Raw genomic sequence first — 20,995 nt, 5'->3', positions numbered from 1 at the left:
ATTTCCCTTATGCGCCTTATGCGCAGTAGCACCATTTCTCTCCACTAATACTAGCAGCGAATATTTTAGCAGCCGATTGCCATGTCATTGGTCTTGGACTGACTTGTTGGGTGTACGCAACAGGAAATATTTCGCTTTTGGAAAACAAGAAAAATAGGTTTATTTGCATTACACTTATTAATTTATGCAGTTATTCAGTGTTGGGTAAGTTAATGTTCAAGAAAAAATATTTTTATTAAAATGGTCTATTTTATGTTAATAATTACTCATTCATTTCAGCTCTTTGTATTCAGCATGTCTCTACATTTCTATGAAAATTGAAGCTTTTGTTTTTTGTGGCCACATAAACTTAAATCTTGTTTATTTGTCCCGTCTTAGCCTTTGAGTTTGACATGCTTGTAGTGGATGGTTGTAATGAGGGAAATATTAGAAAATTAAAATTGATAAAAACCCTTTGCATTTGGCTCAAAACTAATCAACTAATAAATGTTTAAAACATTCTAAAGAAATATTAAATTTAAAATTAAGATTAAATCTTAATCTTAACAATTATCCTCTTAGCCCCTGCTGGTGTGGCTCAGTTGGTTGAGTTTGTCCCAGGCACCAAAATGCTGCAAGTTTGACTCCCTGTCAGGGCACATGCCTGGGTTGTGGGCTGGATCCCCAATAGAGGGTGTATAGAGGCAGCCAGTCGATGTTATTATCCTGTCACATAGATGTTTCTCTTTCCTCTTCCTTCCTCGCTCTCTTAAGATCAGTAATGAAAACATTAAAAACAAACTTCATAAAATTTTTGTAAAAAATTACCCTCTTAAATTGATTTCATAAAATTAAAAAGTGATAGTTAAGTATTTTTTCATCCTCAATGGTGAAAATTTAATTTATCTTTTAAGATAGCAGGACCAGTAATGACTAGAGGTCCTCAAGGAGTTGATAGCCTCTACTGTGAGAGACACAAGAAGTAGGTTAGCTTTGCTATAATTAAGTCATTACCTGACAAGGGTTTTGTGAAGTGGATTGACTGCTGAGTGAGAAAGAGTATGTGAAAGCCTCTGGGTTACAGGAGCTATATTTATTTGTATTTGACTAAATATAGTTTTTCTGTATCCGTTCACTTCTTAAATAAAGCTTTTGTCCTGTTAGGGTCATAGAGAAGGTGTCATGGTAAATTAGAATTCTAATCGTATTCTCCCACATAGGTTTTCTCATAGTCATACTTGAGACTACCCATCTTTTTGCTTTATTTGGCCTAAAAATAGTTTTGCTAGATTTGAGTCACTCTTATCTTTAAAACTAGAATTATACAGGAGTAGTATCTAAGGGTTCACTCCTGACTCACCCACTGCAATAAAATAAAGGTATTGTCAGAATTATTAATTTTGTCTTGAATCTCTTCTGGAGAACTGATGATTGCAGGAACCTTGCTAGTTTCTGAGAGCTGACTGGACAATAAGCTTTAAAGTTGTTCTCTGGGAGGGTGGCGTGGGGGTGATAAGTAACAATGTCTGCTAACCTTGATAGCAAATTATCTTAATCTGCAATTGAACATCTGTGGCTGAAGTTTACATCTTGGGATATGTAATTTTTTCAACTTTAAAATGAGAAACCATTAGGCTCCCTTTCAAAAACTTCAGGTTGATTCAAAAATCAAATTAGAGACCATTTTAAATTAGAGACCATTTGAGTTGAAATTTGAGTCTTCATATAATTATACAGGAGTAGCAAACATTTTAAAATTTTGGCCTGGAGAAAAGTCTATTTTTGTGTTTTTTTTTAAGCTTGAAAATAAAAATTTATAGCTATCTGGGAATTCATCTGATCTTTTGGTTAAGTTTGTGTGACCCCCCCCCCCCCCCAAATCATTTAAGTACATTGTATTTGGTCATTTTGTATCTTTTGCCAAAGATAGTAATCCTTTAAAAATTTTATTTTATTTTTAAAATATATTTTATTGATTTTTTACAGAGAAGAAGGGAGAGGGAGAGTTAGAAACATCATTCAGCTGCCTCCTTCACACCCCCTACTGGGGATGTGCCCACAACCAAGGTACATGCCCTTGACCGGAATCGAACCTGGGACCCTTGAGTCCACAGGCCGACGCTCTATCCACTGAGCCAAATTGGCTAGGGCTAAAAATTTTATTTTTAAATGTATTTTTGTAGATGTAAGTGGGCCTTCTTTGAAGCCCAACATGATTGTGTCCTTAAATTCTAGGAAAATGTTTAAGATAGATACCACTTGATATTGTGTGTGTGTTTAAACTAGATCATACCAATGTCAGTGTTCATAGATATCCAGCAGTTACTTTGTAAAAGAATTGATTTTGCCATTTATACAAAATAAAAACTGGAGCAAGTAGGTTTCTGAATTTTTTCTTGATGGTGGGGGTGGGACAAGTGACAAGTATGGTGAGAATGGGAGAATGAGATAATATTTTTGGCAGTATTTTATTAACCGTGTGGTGCTTTTATTCCTTTATTGTTTTTGCCCCTCTCCCCTCCCCACCAAATGTCCATAGATTGTTTGGTAGATAATTTGAAATCTTAGAAAGCTAGATAGTTTTGATTACCATTTCAGAAAACTTGGATTTTACAGAGGACTTGCCTGGTGTTCCTGAAAGTGTGAAGAAGCCCCCAAGTAAACAAGGAGATAAATCAAAGGAAAATACCAGAAAGATTTTTAGTGGCCCCAAACGGGTAAGTAAAGCATTATCAGTGACTCGCATTATTTTTATTAGAGGGCTCAACTCTTAATATTTTTATTTGAAAAATACTAACAAACATTAAGGCAATTAAATTTTCTTGCAAAAAATAAATGTAAGTCATTTTTTTAAAAAAGTAACCATTTTTTCAATAAACATATAATATATATTTATTATATACAAATATACAATTTAGTGACATTAAATACATTCACAATGTTGTGTAATCCAAAATATTTTAATCATCTCCAACAAAAACTCTGTACCCATTAAACAATAACTCATGACTCTTCCTTTACTCCTTCCAGTCCTAGTAAATGCTATTCTACTTTCTGTTTCTACTAGAGGCCCAGTGCACGAAATTCTTGCACTGGGGCGGGGTGGGGGGTTGTCCCTCTGCCCAGCCTGCACCCTCTCCAATCTGGGACTCCTAGGGGGATGTCCGACTGCTGGATGTCCCTGTGGGATTGGGCCTAAACCGGCAGTCGGACATCCCTCTCACAATGGCTCGCAACCGCTCACCTGCCTGCTTGCCTGATTGCCCCTAATTGCTTCTGCCTGCCAGCCTGATCACCCCTAACCACTCCCCTGCCAGCCTGATCGATGCCTAACTGCCCTCCCCTACAGGCCTGGTCACCCCAACTGTCCTCCCCTGCCAGCCTGGTCGCCCCCAACTGTCCTCCCCTGCAGGCCCGGTCGCCCCCAACTGCCCTCCTCTGCTGGCCCGATCACCCCTACCTGCCCTCCCCTGCTTGCCTGATCGCCCACAACTGCCCTCCCCTGCCGGCCATCTTGTGTCGGCCATCTTGTAACCACACGGGGAGGCCATCTTGTGTGAGGTTGTGATGGTCAATTTGCATATTACCTCTTTATTATATAGGATGAACTTGCCTATTGTAGGTATCTCGTGTAAGTGAGTTATTTTATTATGTATAATCTTGTCAAGGTCCATCCATGTTGTAGCCTATATCAAAATTCCATTCCTTTTTATAGCTGAACTAGAGGCCCGATGCACGAAGATTCGTGCGAGAATGGGCCTTCCTTCCCCTGGCTTTCGTCACCACCTTCGCTCTGGCCGGAGCCGCCTTTCTGCCTTCCCACGCTGCCCAGAGGCCTGGAGCGGCTGTGGGGGTGCGGAATGCCTGCACCATCGCCATGGTGATGATGCAAGCGTCCCGCCCTGCCCCCAGCTGCTCGACGCCTGTGTATGCAAATTAACTTGCCATCTTTGTTGGGTTAATTTGCATACTCCTGATTGGCTGGTGGGTGTCATGAAGGTACGGTCAATTTGCATCTTACTCTTTTATTAGTATAGATAACATCCCATTGTTTAGCCATTCATCTGTTGGTGAACACTTGGGTTGTTTTTACCTTTTGGCTATTTGAGTCCCTGTTTTTAATTCTTTTGGATTTGTCCTTGGAGTAGAATTTTGGGGACATATGGTAGATCTTTGTTGAACTGTCCCAACTGTTTTCCACCTTGGCTGTACCATTTACACTCCTATCAGCAATGCACAAGGGTTCTAATTTCTTCACATCACCACCAGCACACCTTTTCTGAGTTTTGTTTTGTCTTTAATACATTTTTATTGATTTGTGAGAGGGGGAGGGAGAGAGAAACATCAGTGAGAGAAACAGCAATTGGCTGGCTCCTGCACACCCCCTACTGGTGATCCAGCCTGAAAACTGGACATGTGCCCTGACCAGGAATCAAAATGGTGACATCTTGGTGCATGGATTGATACTTAACCACTGAGCAACACCAGCTGGACCTGAGGTTTTTTTATAATAACTATTCTAAAGGCTGTGAAATGGTATCTGCTTGTGGTTTGTTTTGCTAACTAGTGCTGTTCAGCCTCTTTTCGTGTACTTACTGGTCATTTCTATATCTGTTTTGGAGAAATGTCTATGCAGGTACTTTGCTTATTTTTGAATTGAGTTGTTTGTTTTTATTGTTGAGGAGTCCTTTATATATTATTGATATTAACCCCTTATTAGATATATAATTTTTCACATAGATTCCCCCATCCTGTGAATTCTCTCTTTACTCACTTGATAGTGTGCTTAAATGTACAAAAGTTATTTCAGCAAACTCCAATTTATTTTTTCTTATCTGTGCTTTTAGTGTCATATCCAAGAAATCACTGCCAAATTGAATGTCATGTAGCTTTTCAACTGTTCTAAGAGTTTTATAGTTTTAAATCTTACATTGAAGTCTTTGATTCATTTTGAGTTAATTTGTGTATATGGTGTAAGTTAAGGGTTCAACTTCATTCTTAATGCATTATATAAGTCATTTTAATGTAGTTCAGCATAGATTTTGAGAATAATTTGCTTGGCTTTGCCTTTTTATTAAAAACTAGAGGCCCAGTGCACGAATGGACCTTTTACATGGGTGGGGTCCCTCGGCCTGGCTAGCGATCAGGGCTGGCCGCAGGAGGTTGGTTGTGGGAGCGCACTGACCATCTGGCCAGCCGGCAGGGAGGGACCGCAGGAGGTTGGCTGAGCACACGTCATAGTGATCAGTTGACTGGTTGTTTGGTCGACCGGTCGTTTGGTCAACTGATCGTAACGGTTGCTTAGGCTTTTATATATACAGGTTTCTTTACTTAAATAGCTAGTTAGAGTGGTAAATGTATTTGTTACTGAAAATCAGTTTGAAATTGTCTAATCTTTGTAGATTGGCCAATTTTAAGCAACTAAAGAATGAGTGTGTCTGGTTTTTTATGGCTTCATTTTATTTTTTTCTTTTACCTTTGTAAAGAGCTGGGAATCTTGTCAAAGTAATTGTGCTATACTCCAGGTGCCCAACTCCCACAAGAAATAAAAAAGGTGATTAAGTTAATTTCAACAGAGCTAACTTGCCAGGGGCCAAGGTAGTGTAGTGTAAAGACCACAGTCATTAATGTTTAGGTGACGTTTTTGGTTTATTGAAAGTTGTATATGGCATGTATTGATTTCCAGAGAAACAGTTAAATCATTTTTTTAGTCTTAGGACTACTTTACAATCTTAAAAAAATTATTGAGAATCCCAAAGAGCTTTTGATTATATGTTATATCAATATTTATCAAATTAGAGACGTGAAATATTTCAAAAATACTTACTAGTATGTCACTTTAAAGTAACAATAACCTGCCCTGGCTGGTGTGGCTCAGTTGGTTGAGTGTTGTCCCATGCACAGAAAGGTCTCTTGTTCAATTCCCAGTCAAGGCACATGCCCAGGTTACAGGTACGGTCCCCGATTGGGGTTCATGTGGGAGGCAACCAATCTATGTTAGTTGATCACAGCAGTGTTTCTCTACCTCCCCCTCCTCCTCTCCCTCTCCTACCTTCTCTAAATTAAAAATAACAACAACCCATTACATGTTAACAATATTTTTATGAAATAAATATTCTTTAAAAAATAGTGAGTAGAATAACATTGTTTTCCATTTTTTGCAACTTTCTTTAACGTTTGGCTTAATAGGCCCTAACCGGGTAGCTTAGTTAGAGCATCGTCCTGATATGCCAAGTTTTCAGGTTTGATTCTGGTCAGAGCACATACAAGAATCAGCCAAAGAATGCATAAATAAGTGGAACAACAAATTGATGTTCCCTCCCTCTTCCTCTCCCTTCCTTTTCTCTAAAAACAAAAAAATAAGAAAGGAAAAGAAAATAATAGTTAGGCTTAATAAAAAGATAGCTGAATTCTCATATCCCCTGAATTAAGTATATTTCATTATGTTGTTTTGGTTGAAATATATGAAGAAATTCAGCCTTACACAGCTATGTGGTATTTTCAATAGATTTTTTCCACATAATTGTAAACTCAACAAATGGGAGTTTATTAAAGACTAGAGGCCCAGTGCATGAAAGTCATGCACTGGGAGAGGGGGGTCCCTAGTCCGGGACCCCTCAGGGGATGTCCAACTGCTGGTTTGTGGCTGGATGGCCTTTTGCTGCTGCACAGCCTGCTGCTTGAATTTCAGCAGCCGCTGCACATGCACGGGTTGGGTCACCGCGGTCTGTCCTGTGAACACCATTGAGTGGGTGAGTCAAGCGTGGAGGCAGGCTCACTCTGAGTTCCCTGTGCTTCCCTGAGTCACTGAGTTGTTCAGACTGACTGCCTTTTACAGAGAACGGCACTTTGATCAGGCCTAAGCTGGCAGTCGGACATCCCTCTTGCAACCCGGGACTCCTTGGGGGATGTAACAGTGTGCCAAATGGCAGACGGCCAGGGAAGAGCCGAATCGGGGCCGGGCACCCATGCTGCTCACGCTCATCCCAGCCCGTTATGCCTGCTGCCGCTTGATAGTGCTGCCATGGAGTCAGGAGAGGCTCCCACTGTGGCAGCTGCGCTCACCAGCTGTGAGCCTGGCTTCTGCTGAGGGCGCTCCCCTGGTGAGAGTGAACCGACCACTAGGGGGCAACTCCTGCGATGAACGTCTGCCTCTTGGTGGTCAGTGCACATCATAACGACCAGTCGTTCTAGTCGTTCTGCCGTAATGGTCGCTTAGGCTTTTATATGTATAGATTAGTTGCAGCTTGAAATCTAACACCATTCTAATGACCTTTCCAAGCTGTTACATTAAAATCTATTTATTTGTCTTGCACTTTGAATGGACCTTTTACATATGCCCGCTTTGTAACATCATACATTTGTCATTTGGAAAATTCTAGTTACACTGATTCATGCAAAAGGGCTCACACCTCATTATACAGTATCAAAATATCACAATACTATCACTGCCAAATTCATCTGAAAAGCCTTTAGGTATTGGGAAGCTATCAAGTTCACAGTGGTAGATAAAAACGTTCTCCAGGATTTCAGTTTTTGCTTAAAAGTTGAAATTTTTCGTTGGTAGAAATGACTTTAAGAAAAATGACTGATGGTGAGGGGGGCCCACTTTGTTCATTTTTGAAAAAAATGATCTGCCTAATACTCAAGTCTATGTAAGCATAGTTTGTCAGTCTTTCAAGTAAGGAGTAGTATTCCAGGAAAAAAAGTGGCTAGTTTATCTGGCAATTTGAGCAGTAATGTTTTCTCTTTAACACAACAGATACTTTTGTATACAGCAGAAGTGTTGAATCATACTTATGTTGTCACACAGCATATTAGAGCCTTCGAGGGTTGTGATATGATAAAATTAATAATTTTTCATCTTTCATCAAGGGCTTTTTCTAATGTGAAACTGTCATTTTTTAACTGTGAAGTATGTGGCAGTGAAGAATATGACTACTTAATACCCTTTGGCGTCCCTACCCTGGTATGTGGTAAGGCACCAGCTTTGCCCACCATGCTTTTACTATCTGTACAAATGTCAACATTGTGAAAAAGGCAAATTAACATTATTATTGTGAAAATGGTTTTGGTTTTGTAGACACTCTGAAAGTTTTGTGGATCCTGATTTATAACATTCTACTTATTTTCCTCACTCTCAACCTTTTATTATGAATAAGTTAAAATATATAGAAAGCGTGAAAGAGCAGTGCAATGAATACCCATACCTCTCTATCTAGATTGATTTTCAATTAACATCTTACCTTATAATAGACAAATATGCAAATTGACCTCACCGTCGCTACGCCCAAGCCACGCCCACCAACCACGCCCACCAGGAAACAGTTGCAGGGACGTTGGGCCTTGGGCACCAGTGGGGAGCCTGCACCGATCGCAGGAAACCACTGGGGGTCGGCTCCTGCGATCGGTAGCAGGGATGCTGGGTGCGGCCGAGCCCAAGGCCAGGAAAGCCTGGGGCGGAGGCTTTCCGGGCCTTGGGCACCAGCGGGGAGCCTGCACCCATCGCAGGAAACCACTGGGGGTCAGCTCCTGCGATCGGTAGCAGGGATGCTGGGTGCCGCCGAGCCCAAGGCCAGGAAAGCCTGGGGCGGAGGCTTTCCCGGCCTTGGGCACCAGCGGGGAGCCTGCACCGATCGCAGGAAACCACTGGGGGTAAGCTCCTGCGATCAGTAGCAGGGATGCTGGGTGCCGCTGAGCCCAAGGCCACCGCCCGGGGCCAAGCCCCGACCCTGAAAAAGGCAGAAGGTGGTGGCCACAGCCAAGGCCTGGGTCCCCGGTGCCGGCAGAAAACTGGTGCAGGCAGCCAGGTGAATGAAGGTCTATTGTACGAATCTTCGTGCAAACGGGCTACTAGTTTTTACATAATTGCACACATATGGCTCCTCTCTCTCCGTGTGTGTGTGTGTGTGTGTGTGTGTGTGTGTGTGTGTGTATGTGTATTTGTGTATGTATGTATGTATGATAGTATACTTTTCTTAAGAAAAAGGACAGTCTCATACCTAACTGGTGATAGGATTATAGTACTTTTTAGTCTTGAGCACTCTCCTCATCTTTTAAAAATTTCGCATGGAACTGATTTTTTTTAAGGGCCCAGGATATTTGTCTTGTAGAATGTTCCATATTCAGAATTTATGTGATTATCTACACTAATAAAATCCTAGGTGGTTTTCGCGCCCTCACGCAACGCCGTCATGTCATCACAAGATGGCTGCCACAAAGTTGGCCTGCAGGGGAGGGCAGTTAGGGGCAATCAGGTTGGCAGGTGAGGGCAGTTGGGGTCGATCAGACCAGCAGGGGAGGGCAGTTGGGGGCGATTGGGCCGGCAGGGGAGGGCAGTTGGGGGCGATCGGGCCGGCAGGGGAGCGATCGAACTGACAGAATTTATGTGATTAGGCAGAAGCGGTTAGGGGCAATCAGGCAGGCAGGCGAGCGGTTAGGAGCCAGCAGTCCCGGATTGTGAGAGGGATGTCCAACTGCTGGTTTAGGCCCGATCCTGCAAGGACGTCGGACATCCCCCGAGGGGGTCCCAGATTAGAGAGGGTGCAGACCGGGCTGAGGGACACCCCCTGCCTCCTCCTCCCCTCCCCCCCCCACACACAAATTTTGTGTACTGTGCTTCTAGTCCTATATAATAAAAGCCTAATATGCAAATTGACTGAATGGTGGAATGACCGGTCACTATGATGCGCACTGACCACTAGGGGGCAGATGCTCAACGCAGGAGCTGTCCCCTGGTAGTCAGTGCGCTCCCAGAAGCCGGGCTCACGGCTGGCGAGCGCAGTGGTGGTAGTGGAAGCCTCTCCTGCCTCTGTGGCAGCGCTAAGGAGCAGTGAGCAAGCGGGCGGTAATAAGCGAGGGGTTCCAGACTGTGAGAGGGCGGGGGCCGGGCTGAGGGGCCCCCCACCCCCGCCCCAGTGCACAAATTTCATGGGCCTCTAGTTTCCTGATGATGTCATGTAAGCTGTTACACCATTAAAGTAATACAGTGTCAGAGAACACTAGAAGCTAAGTCTGATAAGCTTGATTAGGTTCAGGTTAAACATAATTTGGCAAGAATGCTTCAAAGTGATATTGTATATGTTGCTTCACATCAGAAACTACACAACACATTGCTATTCTACTCTTATTATTGCCTTGACCACCTAGTGAAGGTTGTGATCACCAGCTTTCTCCAAAATATAGGTACATTTTTCCTTTTACAATTTAATTTGTCAGTAAGCTTCTGGGTGCTGCTCTGCTACCATGTGAATATCCTTCTCCCACTGTTCAATTTAGCAGCCATTGTTGATTTTTGCCTGTATCATTTATTACACTGACAGTTGGAGAATGGAGTTTTCTAATTGCTATTTCTTCCACATTTAATAACTTGAATTCTATAAAAAAGAATTCTCTCCCTTCCCCCCACCCTCTCGATCACTATAGACTCAATAATTTTTACTTAGTAACTATGCTTACAATAGATTTAGCTAGTATGAACCATTTCCAGCTATCTCTTGTGTCCTTTGATATAACCCCATCATCTTTGAGCACTTCCCTTGCTTTCTGCATATAAGATTACCCAGATTCATCTTGTACTTTACCTGTTTCAATCATGGAATCATCTATTTAATCAAGGGTCCTTGTGTTTTTTATGTGGATTAGTACTTAGACACCAGATCTGAGTGCTGGGTGTATTCATTGCTTATCGGCTCTTTCACTGAACAGAGCTATGGAATATGTTGAAAAATAAGCTAAGATTATTATAATATCAATATTACGTTGAAGAATAAAAATTTCTTTCCAGTTCTTTTTGTCTTTCTATTATTTCACTTAAGGATGAAGTAATAGTGATGTGTTTGTTCCAAAGATTTGAACTAATTTTATCATATATACTTATGTTAATTCAATAATCATTTGAGTTCATTTGTACTTATTTATCTTAAGTTTTTTAACTTTGTTTTAAACTTAATATTGGAGTTTTTTGTTTTTTTTTTCTACTAAATGGCATAGAAGGCAGCAGTGTACATGTACTTGACCTGATTTTGAAGGAATCTCTCTGGCCTAAAGTAAATCAGGTCGTGCAACCTAGTAAGCAGAAGACCTATTTATTGTTGATAGATAATGTCAGAAGAAATAGTGCTTATTTATAAAACCAAAAGAGCTGTGGGATTGAATTCATTGAAAGATGTAATGTGGGTAAAGCCCTGTCTTAAAACAATAGTGCCAAACAACATTTTATTCTCTGAAGAGGCTTGCTTTATTAAAGGTTTTAATTTCCTTTTAAACCTCCAACTGAAATGTTTTTTCAAGACCCTTTTAATTTTAAGTGGAATTATATCTGAATTTTAAATTTTAGATGGACCAGTAAGCTCTAAAAATGAAATTTTGATCCTTAGTGTTATAGTTCTTTAATAAGAAGGAATTAAAAATATTTTAGACCCCAGGGAAGTTATGTATCTTTATGGAAATATGTAGGCAAGGAATGTAGAAGCCTACTTCAGGAAGAGTGCAGTATAAAATCCCTAGCGCTTATAAGAAATAGGTCATCCATTTGCCTTCAAGACATTAAAAGACTACTTAAAAGGTGTTAAAAAGAAGAGAACATTGAGAAACAGAAATAAGGGGAAATTGTACCTTTTGACTTAAATTTTTTATTTTTTAGAAAGAGGGCAAGAGAGGGATAGAGAGATAGAAAGAAACATCCATGAGAGAGGAACATCATCAGTTGGCTGCCTCTTGCACGCCCCCTACTCTGGGGATCAAGCCCGCAATCCCAGCATGTGCCCTGACTGGGAATCAGCTGTGTGGTTCCTGGGTCTGTGCTCAACCACTGAGCCACACGGCTGGGCCCTTTTGATTTTTGAAGAGTGTAAAGGAATAGAGGAAATAAATGGGATCCAGTTTTAAGCATTAAGTTAGATGGCATAAATTAATATGGTGGAAATGATAGATTTGTTTTATATATAAGAAATTAAGATTCATGTTTTCTGTGCAAAACTCAGCTTAATTTCCCAAGGAATTTTTATGTAGGCTATCTCCCAAATCTCCAGAGAAAAAAGAAAGTTGGTGGTGGAGGGTGCTAGGTAAGTGGGTGTAGAAAATATTCTCAGCAGTTGTTCCAGTTCTCTATTACAGTAGAAACACCATCAGGGAGCTGATAGATCAGTGGCAATATCTGGGTCTTTAAGACACTAATGACTTTATTTTTTAATGGTAAAGAGGTAGCCCGTCCTTATAGTGGCAGGAGCTTTCTTCCCTACCTATCAGGCTTTCCCTCAACACTGGAGATGTTGTGAAGTGTGGCCCTGGCCTCTACCCACTAAGTGCTAGTAGCAACATCCCTCCCCCACTTTTTGTTTCAACCAAAAAGTCTTATGGGGGTCAAAATGGAAGCCCCTCCCATCTAGGGGTTATGAATGACTTGAGAGTAAGTTGCAGACTTGATGCCTATTTCTCCTAAATACTGTACGGTAGTTTGTAAACACAGTATCTCAGTATCTCAATATACCCATCAAAATCCAGAAGTTAATAACATTAATACAGTAATACAGTCTAATCCACAGATGTCAAATTTCATCAACTGTCTCAATAGTGACCTTTATAGCAAAATAATATCCTAAAGAGCCCAGGATCCAGTCCAGAATCATGTGTATTTAGTTGTCACAAGTCCCTACTCTCCTTCAATCTGGAGCAACTGTGTCTTTCCTGTTCTTTTCATGTCTTTGACATATTTGAAGAGTTAAGATCAGTTATTTGTGGAGTATCCCTCAGTTTGTGTTTATGTATTCATTATACAATATATAAACATTATATATTCATATATCTATGCCTTTATGTCAGTGTGAACATAGATTTCTGTTTGTTTTTTTTTTTTAATATATTTTATTGATTTTCTACAGAGAGGAAGGGAGAGGGACAGAGAGCCAGAAACATCAATGAGAGAGAAACACCGACCAGCTGCCTCCCGCACACCCCCCACCGGGGATGTACCCGCAACCAATGTACATGCCCCTGACCGGAATCGAACCTGGGACCCTTCAGTCCGCAGACCGACGCTCCATCCACTGAGCCAAACCGGCCTCGGCAGATTTGTTTTATTCAATCATTTGTTACTGTAATTTAACTGGTAGTACTAACAATAGTTAGATAATAAGATATTTTTTATGATTTGGCTTGTAGATGTTTCTTTAAACTGACTTTTAGTATGCTCCACCATTTTGCATTTTCTTACTGACATACTGAGATGTTCAAGACTTGTCATATACATGCCCTGTATTCAGCCATTTCTCCAAGGACCCCTGTCTTCTTTTAGTGGGAGAATGTTATTTAGAAAAGATCTAGTCACGAGGTGTGGTCATTTTTTATGGGGTGTCATTGTTTCTGGGCCTATTTTTGAGTTGATAGAGGTAGGAAAATTACATGCATATTCTCTCTCTCACACACATACACTTGTGTTTCTATATATGTTTAGAACCATGAGTTCAATATGATACCTCCATTTCTAGTTCAGCCGCACATATTTTATTCTAACCTTTCCACGTTCCGCATTTTGCTTTGCCAACAGTGAGAAATCTGGTTCCCATTATGCTCACCATGTTTACGTATTTGCTCAATCCTCACATAAAACCAATTTCCTGACCACACAGGCCATCTTCTTAGCTTTAGTGCACTAGCCAAGAGTTCCCTCTTCCCACCTCCTCATGTTAGAAAACATTACCTTTCTAAGTATGCCCGGTGTGAGGATTTTCTCCCAACACCTCACGGGGGGTGGGGGGTGGGGGGTCTGTTGTTCATTACAGTATTGAGGACTGGCTAGGAACACATGAGGCAGGAAGATGAGGGTGAAGAAAACTTCTGATAAGAACATAGTTGAAATGATTACTCAGAAAAGTCACTTGCTGGGGAGAAAAGTGAAAAGTTTGAGAGATTAGGTTGGGACATACCTGGATATAATTACATGTTTCTACATACAGTTTTATTGGTAATTTGGCAATTTTAATGCTTTAAAAAATACCGTCCTCTTTCTGATCACTGGCTACAGTTTCTCTGTATTCTGTTATTTGCAGTTGCCATATACGTGCTGATCTACTTAGGTCATTTCTTCTGTCTGCCCTGCTTTTCGTTTAATTTCTAGCTTTTCGTTCAGCTGCTGTGTCTGCCCTCTTTATAAGGCATTACTTGTATAATCATCCTAACTAATCTTTACTGTTTGAAGGAGGGTTATATTTTACATGGGACTTTGGCCATCTTATTTTGTCAGTTAAGACTGCTGCTGGGTCATAGATGAAACTAACCATAATGTCAATCTTAGTTTCAATTCTCAAATATATTGTATCTTCACTTTCATAATTTCCCTGTGATTTAATGCTGGGCCTGTCTGGCACTATCTTTTGTTTGACTCTCAAAGGAACATTCTGGACTTTATTTTTTTCTTCCCTTCTGTCATGCAGTATGACACTGGATAGTGTGTTCCTGGATAATTAAAATTTGATTGTTAATGTAACATAATTACAGATTTAGTTGTATTTAAAAATTGCATAAAGCTGAGGTTTTAAGTGTAGCTTTATATATAAACTCATTTTTTTTGTTTTATAAAATGAGTTTATAGAGATTGTCAACTTAAAAACAGAATCTTACAGTTGAAGAGATTTTAAAGGGTAAGTAGTCCCTCTTCCCACCCAAGAACAGATGTTTCCTCGTAGTATCCTTCTCTAGCAGTTAGGATTCACACTCATGAAGCACCTAATTTTTCTGTGAAATTGTTCTACTGCCCTAGCTGGTTTGGCTCAGTGGATAGAGTGTTGGCCTGTGGACTGAGGGGCCCGGGGTTCAATTCCGGTTAAGGGCACATGCCCAGGTTGTGGGCTTGATCCCCAGAGGGGGGCGTGCAGGAGGCAGCCGATCAATGATTTTCTCTCAACATTGATGTTTTTATCTCTCTCTCCCCTCTCCCTTCTTCTCTGAAATCAATAAAAAAGAAAAACTTAAAAAAAATTGTTCTGTATCTGGGATTTACTGTCCATCTGGAATCTAGTCATCAAGATGGCAGTGTGAGATTCACTGTATTCTCACATACTAGATAGAAACCTAAAACATGGTTGTGAAGTTGGAGGAAAAGAGACTCTAGCCATTGGTTTGCTGATGATAATACTGGCCAAAGTGTAAAAGTAAAAAGCCACAGCTCCCCATTTATAACTCCTAGTTGGGTGATCCAAAGAATTGTTGAAACTGAGCGTGTTCTGGCAGAGTCTGGGTAGGAAGAGGGTTCATTTTAGTTGGCTGTTTTTTGTCATTGACCCGGTGCACGAAATTTGTGCATATTAAAAGGGGATTAATTAGAGGAAATAATTTAATATTGCTATTTGCCCTTTCTCTATAAGAGAAGTGTCAGAAATGAAAGAAAATTAGTAAAATGTATATGAAAACCTTCCTCTTGTCAGAGTTTGGGGCACACCACGGGAGTCAAGTCCCTGCCCACCCACATGCACCTCAAAATCGAGTAAGACCCAGACCCGGCCAGCACCCCCCGCATTGGGCTAGATCCAGACCCGGCCATTCCCACCCTTGTCAAGCCCTGCCGGGCAGGGGGCGTAGCCTCAGGTCCCCTGGCCCAGCGCCAGGATGGAGGGCGTGGCCTGAGATCCCCCAGCCCAGACCGGGGCGGAGGGCGTGCCTTGAGATCCTCCATAAAGCCCCACCAGGTGGGGGACACGGCCTGAGATCCTCCCCTGTCAAGCCCAGCACCGGGAGGGGGGCGCAGCCTCAGGTCCCCCATCAAGCCCCGCTGGGCAGGGGCGTGGCCTGAGTTTCTCCAGCCCTGCACTGGGGGTGCACCTTGAGATCCCCCGTCAGGCTCCTCTGGGTGGGGGGCATGGCCTGAGGTCCCCTGTCAAGCCCAGCCAGGCAGGGGGGCGCAGCCTCAGGTCCTCTGGCCTGGCGCTGGGGCGGGAGGTGCGGCCTGAGGTCCCCTGTCAAGCCCTGCCGGGTGGGGGGTGCAGTCTGAGGTCCCCCGGCCTGGTGCTGGGGCGGGGGGAGCGGCCTGAGGTCCCCTAGCCCAGCACCAGGACAGGAAGGGCACCTTGAGGTCCCCTGTCAAGCCTTACTGGGTGGGGGGCGTGGCCTGAGATCCCCTGTCAAGCCCTGCTGGGTGAGGGGCATGGCCTGAGGTCCCCTGTCAAGCCCCACAGGGGTGGGGGAGGGCGTAGCCTCAGGTCCCTGCTGATTGCTCGTTAAGGCTCCTTATGGGAACTTGGCCTCAGCTGTGGGTGCAGCCATCTTTGTGACAGAGTGATGGTCAATTAGCATATTCCCTCTTTATTAGATAGGATATTACCTGCCTTTCACTGTACCAGGTGCTGGGGATACAAAAAGGAATAGATAATTGTCTTAAAAAGGGTGTCTGGTGAAGTAGAATATTTTTCCTCTATGAAAATGTTTGAGTAGTCTTAGTATTTCCACAGTGTGTTTGTTCCAAAGCAGAAGCATCCATCTTCTTTTTATATACATAGCATTCAAATTAAGTATTAAGCCAGGTACTTAAATCATTGATCTGTATTACCTAGAGACTTAGGAAAATGTATATTATTCATTCTATATAGTCTAAATCTTGTGGGGGTCTTTTCCTGTAATATTTTATTCTGGAAGGATTTTAATGTGGAATAAAAGTACTAGTAATGTTTTTATTTCCTTTAGTTCAAGTGCCTTTAAAGTTTGAAAGTTGAATGGAGTTTGAAATGAGAAAATATAGTCCTACGTTAATCAAGAGCCTGAGAACTTTGACATACATTTGACACTTAGCCAAAGACTGTGTATGTACATGTGTGTATTACAGTGTTTATAGTTTGAAATTTGTTTTTCCAGTTAGTAATATTTATGGTTCATTGGGATTCAAACATTCAGCAAACTCTTTGCTCAACTGTTACTGATACTCTGATGACTTCATGCTAATGATGACCACAAATTAACATAAGATGTATAATACTAGGAGTTTAGAGGATGGTAACTGTATTTTTTTCATCTTTAAATTCTCAGTATCTGAGATATACAAGGAGTTCATAAATGTTCATTTCTGGGATTTTTGGAAGTATCTTTCAGCTAAGAGTTGTCATTTGGTACTAAATATTTTATATGTATATTTGAAAATTGGTAAGCCTATCAAATTTTGAAAGATTTCAGACAATATTCTTCAAATGTTTTTTGTCTCTGTCTCCCTTTGGAAATTCCAGTTTGCACTTGTCCTACCTCTCTCAGTCAGCTCAAGATTAACAGGCAAAATCTATAGTCTGATCAAATCAGGCTGCTTATTGCAATAAAGGATTCTATATACCAGAGGAACCTCAGGGAATCTTACCAAAGAAAAAAAGATTTTGTAGGATTTGGGGGTAACGGGGATTTTAGATGAAATTTAAGTGAAATTGTTTGAGAGGCTCAGAGCAGAGTGGTGCTATCTGTGAAGGGCTCCAATCAGGTCAGGGCTGCAAAATGGGCCCAGGAGTCCTGTTTACTTGGGAACTATGATGTTAAAGTAATTGTGGAATGTTGTGTTCAGAAACCCTTTATTTGAAGCTCTGCATCCCTCCAAAGTGGCTTAGATTCTCCAAGAGAGAGTGGGATATGTTAATCTTACAGATATGATTTGAAACAGCAAAGTTTCTGACAGCTTATGGTTTTAGTAAACAGTGGCACTGTGAGTAAGCAAGCAGTAATAGTAGTCACAGAAGAGTGCTTCTATAACCACCCAGCTGTAGCATGGCCTTGGAACAGTATTGTTTCCTGTTCACTTTCTAGCTGGTTTTTCCTGCTTGTTTTTCTAGCTTCATGAATGGCAGAGCAGAGTTGAACAGTTATAGTTAATTGTTGCCTTGTCAAATACATTTATTGGACTGGGTGAACTTCCCCAGTGTGCATGGATATACTGTCCATCATTTTTATTTTTTTAGTTTTTTTCCTGTTTCACTTTAGATCATTTTTTGTTGCTACATTTTCAAGATGTTCTGCAGTGTCTTATCAGCTATTAATTCCAGCCATTATAATTTTCATCTCTGAAAGTTTAGTTTGGGTCTATATAGTTTTCTTGTCTATTTAACATATTCATTGTTTCCTCTGCCTTCTTGAATACTGTATAGGATATAGTTAGTTTTTCTTAATCCTCACCTGAGGACATGCTTATTGATTTTAGTGAGAGGAAAGGGGAGAGAGAGAAACTTTCGTTGGTTGCTTCTTGCACATGCCCCAACCTGGGACCGAACCCGCAACCTAGGCACATGCCTGGGCCAGGAATTGGACGGAGACCTTTCCATGTACAGGATGTTGTCCAACCAACTGAACCAAACTGGTATAGTTAGTTATTTTAATGCCCTTGTCTACTAATTCTATCATCTTTTTAGTTCCTGGGTCTGTTTGTATGGATTGGTTTTTCTTCTTATTGTGGGCCATGTTTTCTTCTTTGTATGCTTGATAATTTTTTATTGGATGCCGGTCATTTAAACTTTTACTTTGTTTGATACTGGATATTTCCATGTTAAGTTTTGGCTTATTCTGAGATGCATCAATGCTGTTTGATCCTTATGAGGCTTTTCAATTGTAAGTGGGAGAGGAGCCTTTAGGGTTCACCTCCTCTATCCCCCAAAATATATTACCCGGTTCCCCTGAAATTACAAGATTTTCTACTGTGGCTAGTAGAAACGTGAGCTTTTTTGTCCCTGGGGGGAAAAGGTCTAGGGATTGTTTCCTTTGCTGTTGTGGGGCAAGTCCCTTTCCTTGCTTCAGGTGTTTTTTGTGTTTTTTCCCCACAGTATTTAGCTACATAGTTGAGCAAGACCCTCTGTAAATCTCCAAAGTTCTTTATGCAGCTCTCGGAGGAACTCCAGCCACCTTCATCTCCCTCGGCAAGATTAGTGCTTACCTCAAGTGTTCCCCCTCCTCGGGTATCATAGAGTTGCCTGATGTCCGTTGTCTGAAACCATTTCTGAGATTTTTGTCCAGTTAGTTAGTTTTAGGTGGAAAGGTGAATTTGGTCTCTGTTATTTCATCTTGTCTAGAAATGGAAAGCCTAGGTTCATATGTTAGGATAATCGCTATGTTCTATACCTTTGTAGTCTATAAAGTGTTGTTTTTTCTTTCATGAGGACTTAAGAATATAATGATTATCTCCAAAATTAACCCATTCTTGTTGGGTTTTTTTTTCTCTTCTCGCCTTGCTTTTGACTTGATCTGGAATTTCATATAAAGTTGAACTACAGTTGTATCCTTTCATGCATAGTTATGATTTATATGCTGCCTGTATAAAAAATATTTTAGAATAGCGCACATATGTAAATTTGGTAGAACCAGGTTGAAAATAAATGAGGAAATTGTTTTAAAAAGTAAGGAATAGAATGAGAGGAAGTTTAAATTCAGGCCTTTTTGTCTTGATACATTTCCAGAAATATAACTGTGAGTTTCTTAAAAGCCAGAGCAGAGGTTGTCAGTGTATCTCTTTGCTTTTTAGGAAGAATCATCTATATCTATATCTATCTATCTATCTATCTATCTATCTATCTATCTATCTAAATAAATAAAAGGCTAATATGCTAAGTGTCCGACTGGTCGCTATGACACGCACTGACCACCAGGGGGCAGATGCTCAACGCAGGAGCTGACATGACGCGCACTGGCCATTTACAGAGAAATGGCACTGTGGACCTGGAGCTGACAAAACAACACTCGGCTTTCCCCAAGTGGGACACAGGCCCCGCCACCACCCTGGAGTGACATCCCACCAAATCACAGCCGATCCTAAGACCCCATGACTCAAAATTTGGCCCACAGCCCAGCCCAGCCTGGAAACGGTGGCTGTGGGCGCCGGGTAATGACATCACATAGCAACACTCAGCTTCCTCTCCCTAGTGACTAGCCTCCTTGCAGGTTCTTCAGCCTGGGAACATGACTTGCTTTATAGCCAGGTGGAAACATTTTACACTTTAACCAAATGTCTATGAAGCCTTTTCCCGTGCCTCATCTCATTTGATCCTCACAGAAGTCCTGGAGTAGGTAGATAGGAGACTCAGTGGAATTCTATTTTCTTTTCATTAGCTGGAAAACGGAGATTTAGAAAGCTTAGAAACTTGACCCAACTGAAAAGAAGTAAGAAATGGTGGACCTTGAAAATGACTTCAGCTTTTCTCACTGTGCAGAATATAATCAAACACTGCTCAGTTAAATATTTTATCCTTTGCCGAAACCAGTTTGGCTCAGTGGATAGAGCATCGGCCTGCGGACTCAAGGGTCCCAGATTCGATTCCGGTCAAGGGCACGTACCTTGGTTGTGGGCACATCCCCAGTGGGGGGTGTGCAGGAGGCGGCTGATCGATGTTTCTAGCTCTCTATCCCTCTCTCTTCCTCTCTGTAAAAAGTCAATAAATAAATAAATAAAAATATTTTATCCTTTGTCCTCCCTGCGTGATCTACAATAATAATTTGCTTCGTGTTGATATTTACTGCTGTGTTGCTGACAATTACCTGAAAGAGAAGTTGGGGTGCTTCACTGGGCTAGAAAAAATTAGACCTGCTTTCTGATTTAGCTAAATCAGAAAGCAGGTCTAATTAAGGAAGTTTATATATATAAAAGGGTAAGTTGACTCGTGCATTCGTGATACATATAAAGCTCTAGGCTGGCGCTAGTCGCACATGTGTGTTTTGATCTGTCATTGTCGATCATGAATTTGGTTGACACTTCTATTTTCAAATTGTGCATGAATTTGTGCACCGGGCCACTAGTTAAAAATAGAAAACTTTTGGCCCGGCTGGTGAGCTCAATGGTTAGATTGTTGGCTAGTGCACTGAAGGGTCTTGGGTTTGATTCCTGGTCAAGGGCATGTACCTGGGTTGCATTCTCGATCCACAGGTCCCAGTTAGGTATGTACAGGAGGCAACCAATCAATGTGTTGATATTTCTCTCTCTCTCCCCCCTTCCCTTCCACTCCTCAGAATCAATGGGAAAAAAATCCTCCCGTGAGGATTAACAAAAAAAAAAGAAAAAGAAAAAACAAAACTC

General features: G+C 41.4%; 1 protein-coding gene across 2 annotated transcripts in view; it reads left to right on the top strand.

Moving 5' to 3' along the window:
- The window catches only part of WAPL (WAPL cohesin release factor), a 102,083-nt gene that overhangs the window by 25,479 nt on the left and 55,609 nt on the right, over nt 1–20,995 (top strand). Inside the window, exon 4 of one of the 2 annotated variants that reach the window (XM_079793576.1) lies at nt 2,596–2,696. In XM_079793576.1, the coding sequence (XP_079649702.1) occupies nt 2,596–2,696 (101 nt within the window). Of the gene's footprint in view, nt 1–2,577; nt 2,697–20,995 lie in introns of both variants that reach the window. The other variant, XM_079793575.1, reaches the window with a different exon arrangement.

This window comes from Cnephaeus nilssonii, assembly GCF_951640355.1.
Source record: "Cnephaeus nilssonii genome assembly, chromosome: 16".
NCBI classification, from domain to species: domain Eukaryota; kingdom Metazoa; phylum Chordata; class Mammalia; order Chiroptera; family Vespertilionidae; genus Cnephaeus; species Cnephaeus nilssonii.
The sequence above is the reverse complement of the archived record's forward strand: the minus strand, read 5'-3'. Positions and strand labels throughout refer to the sequence as shown.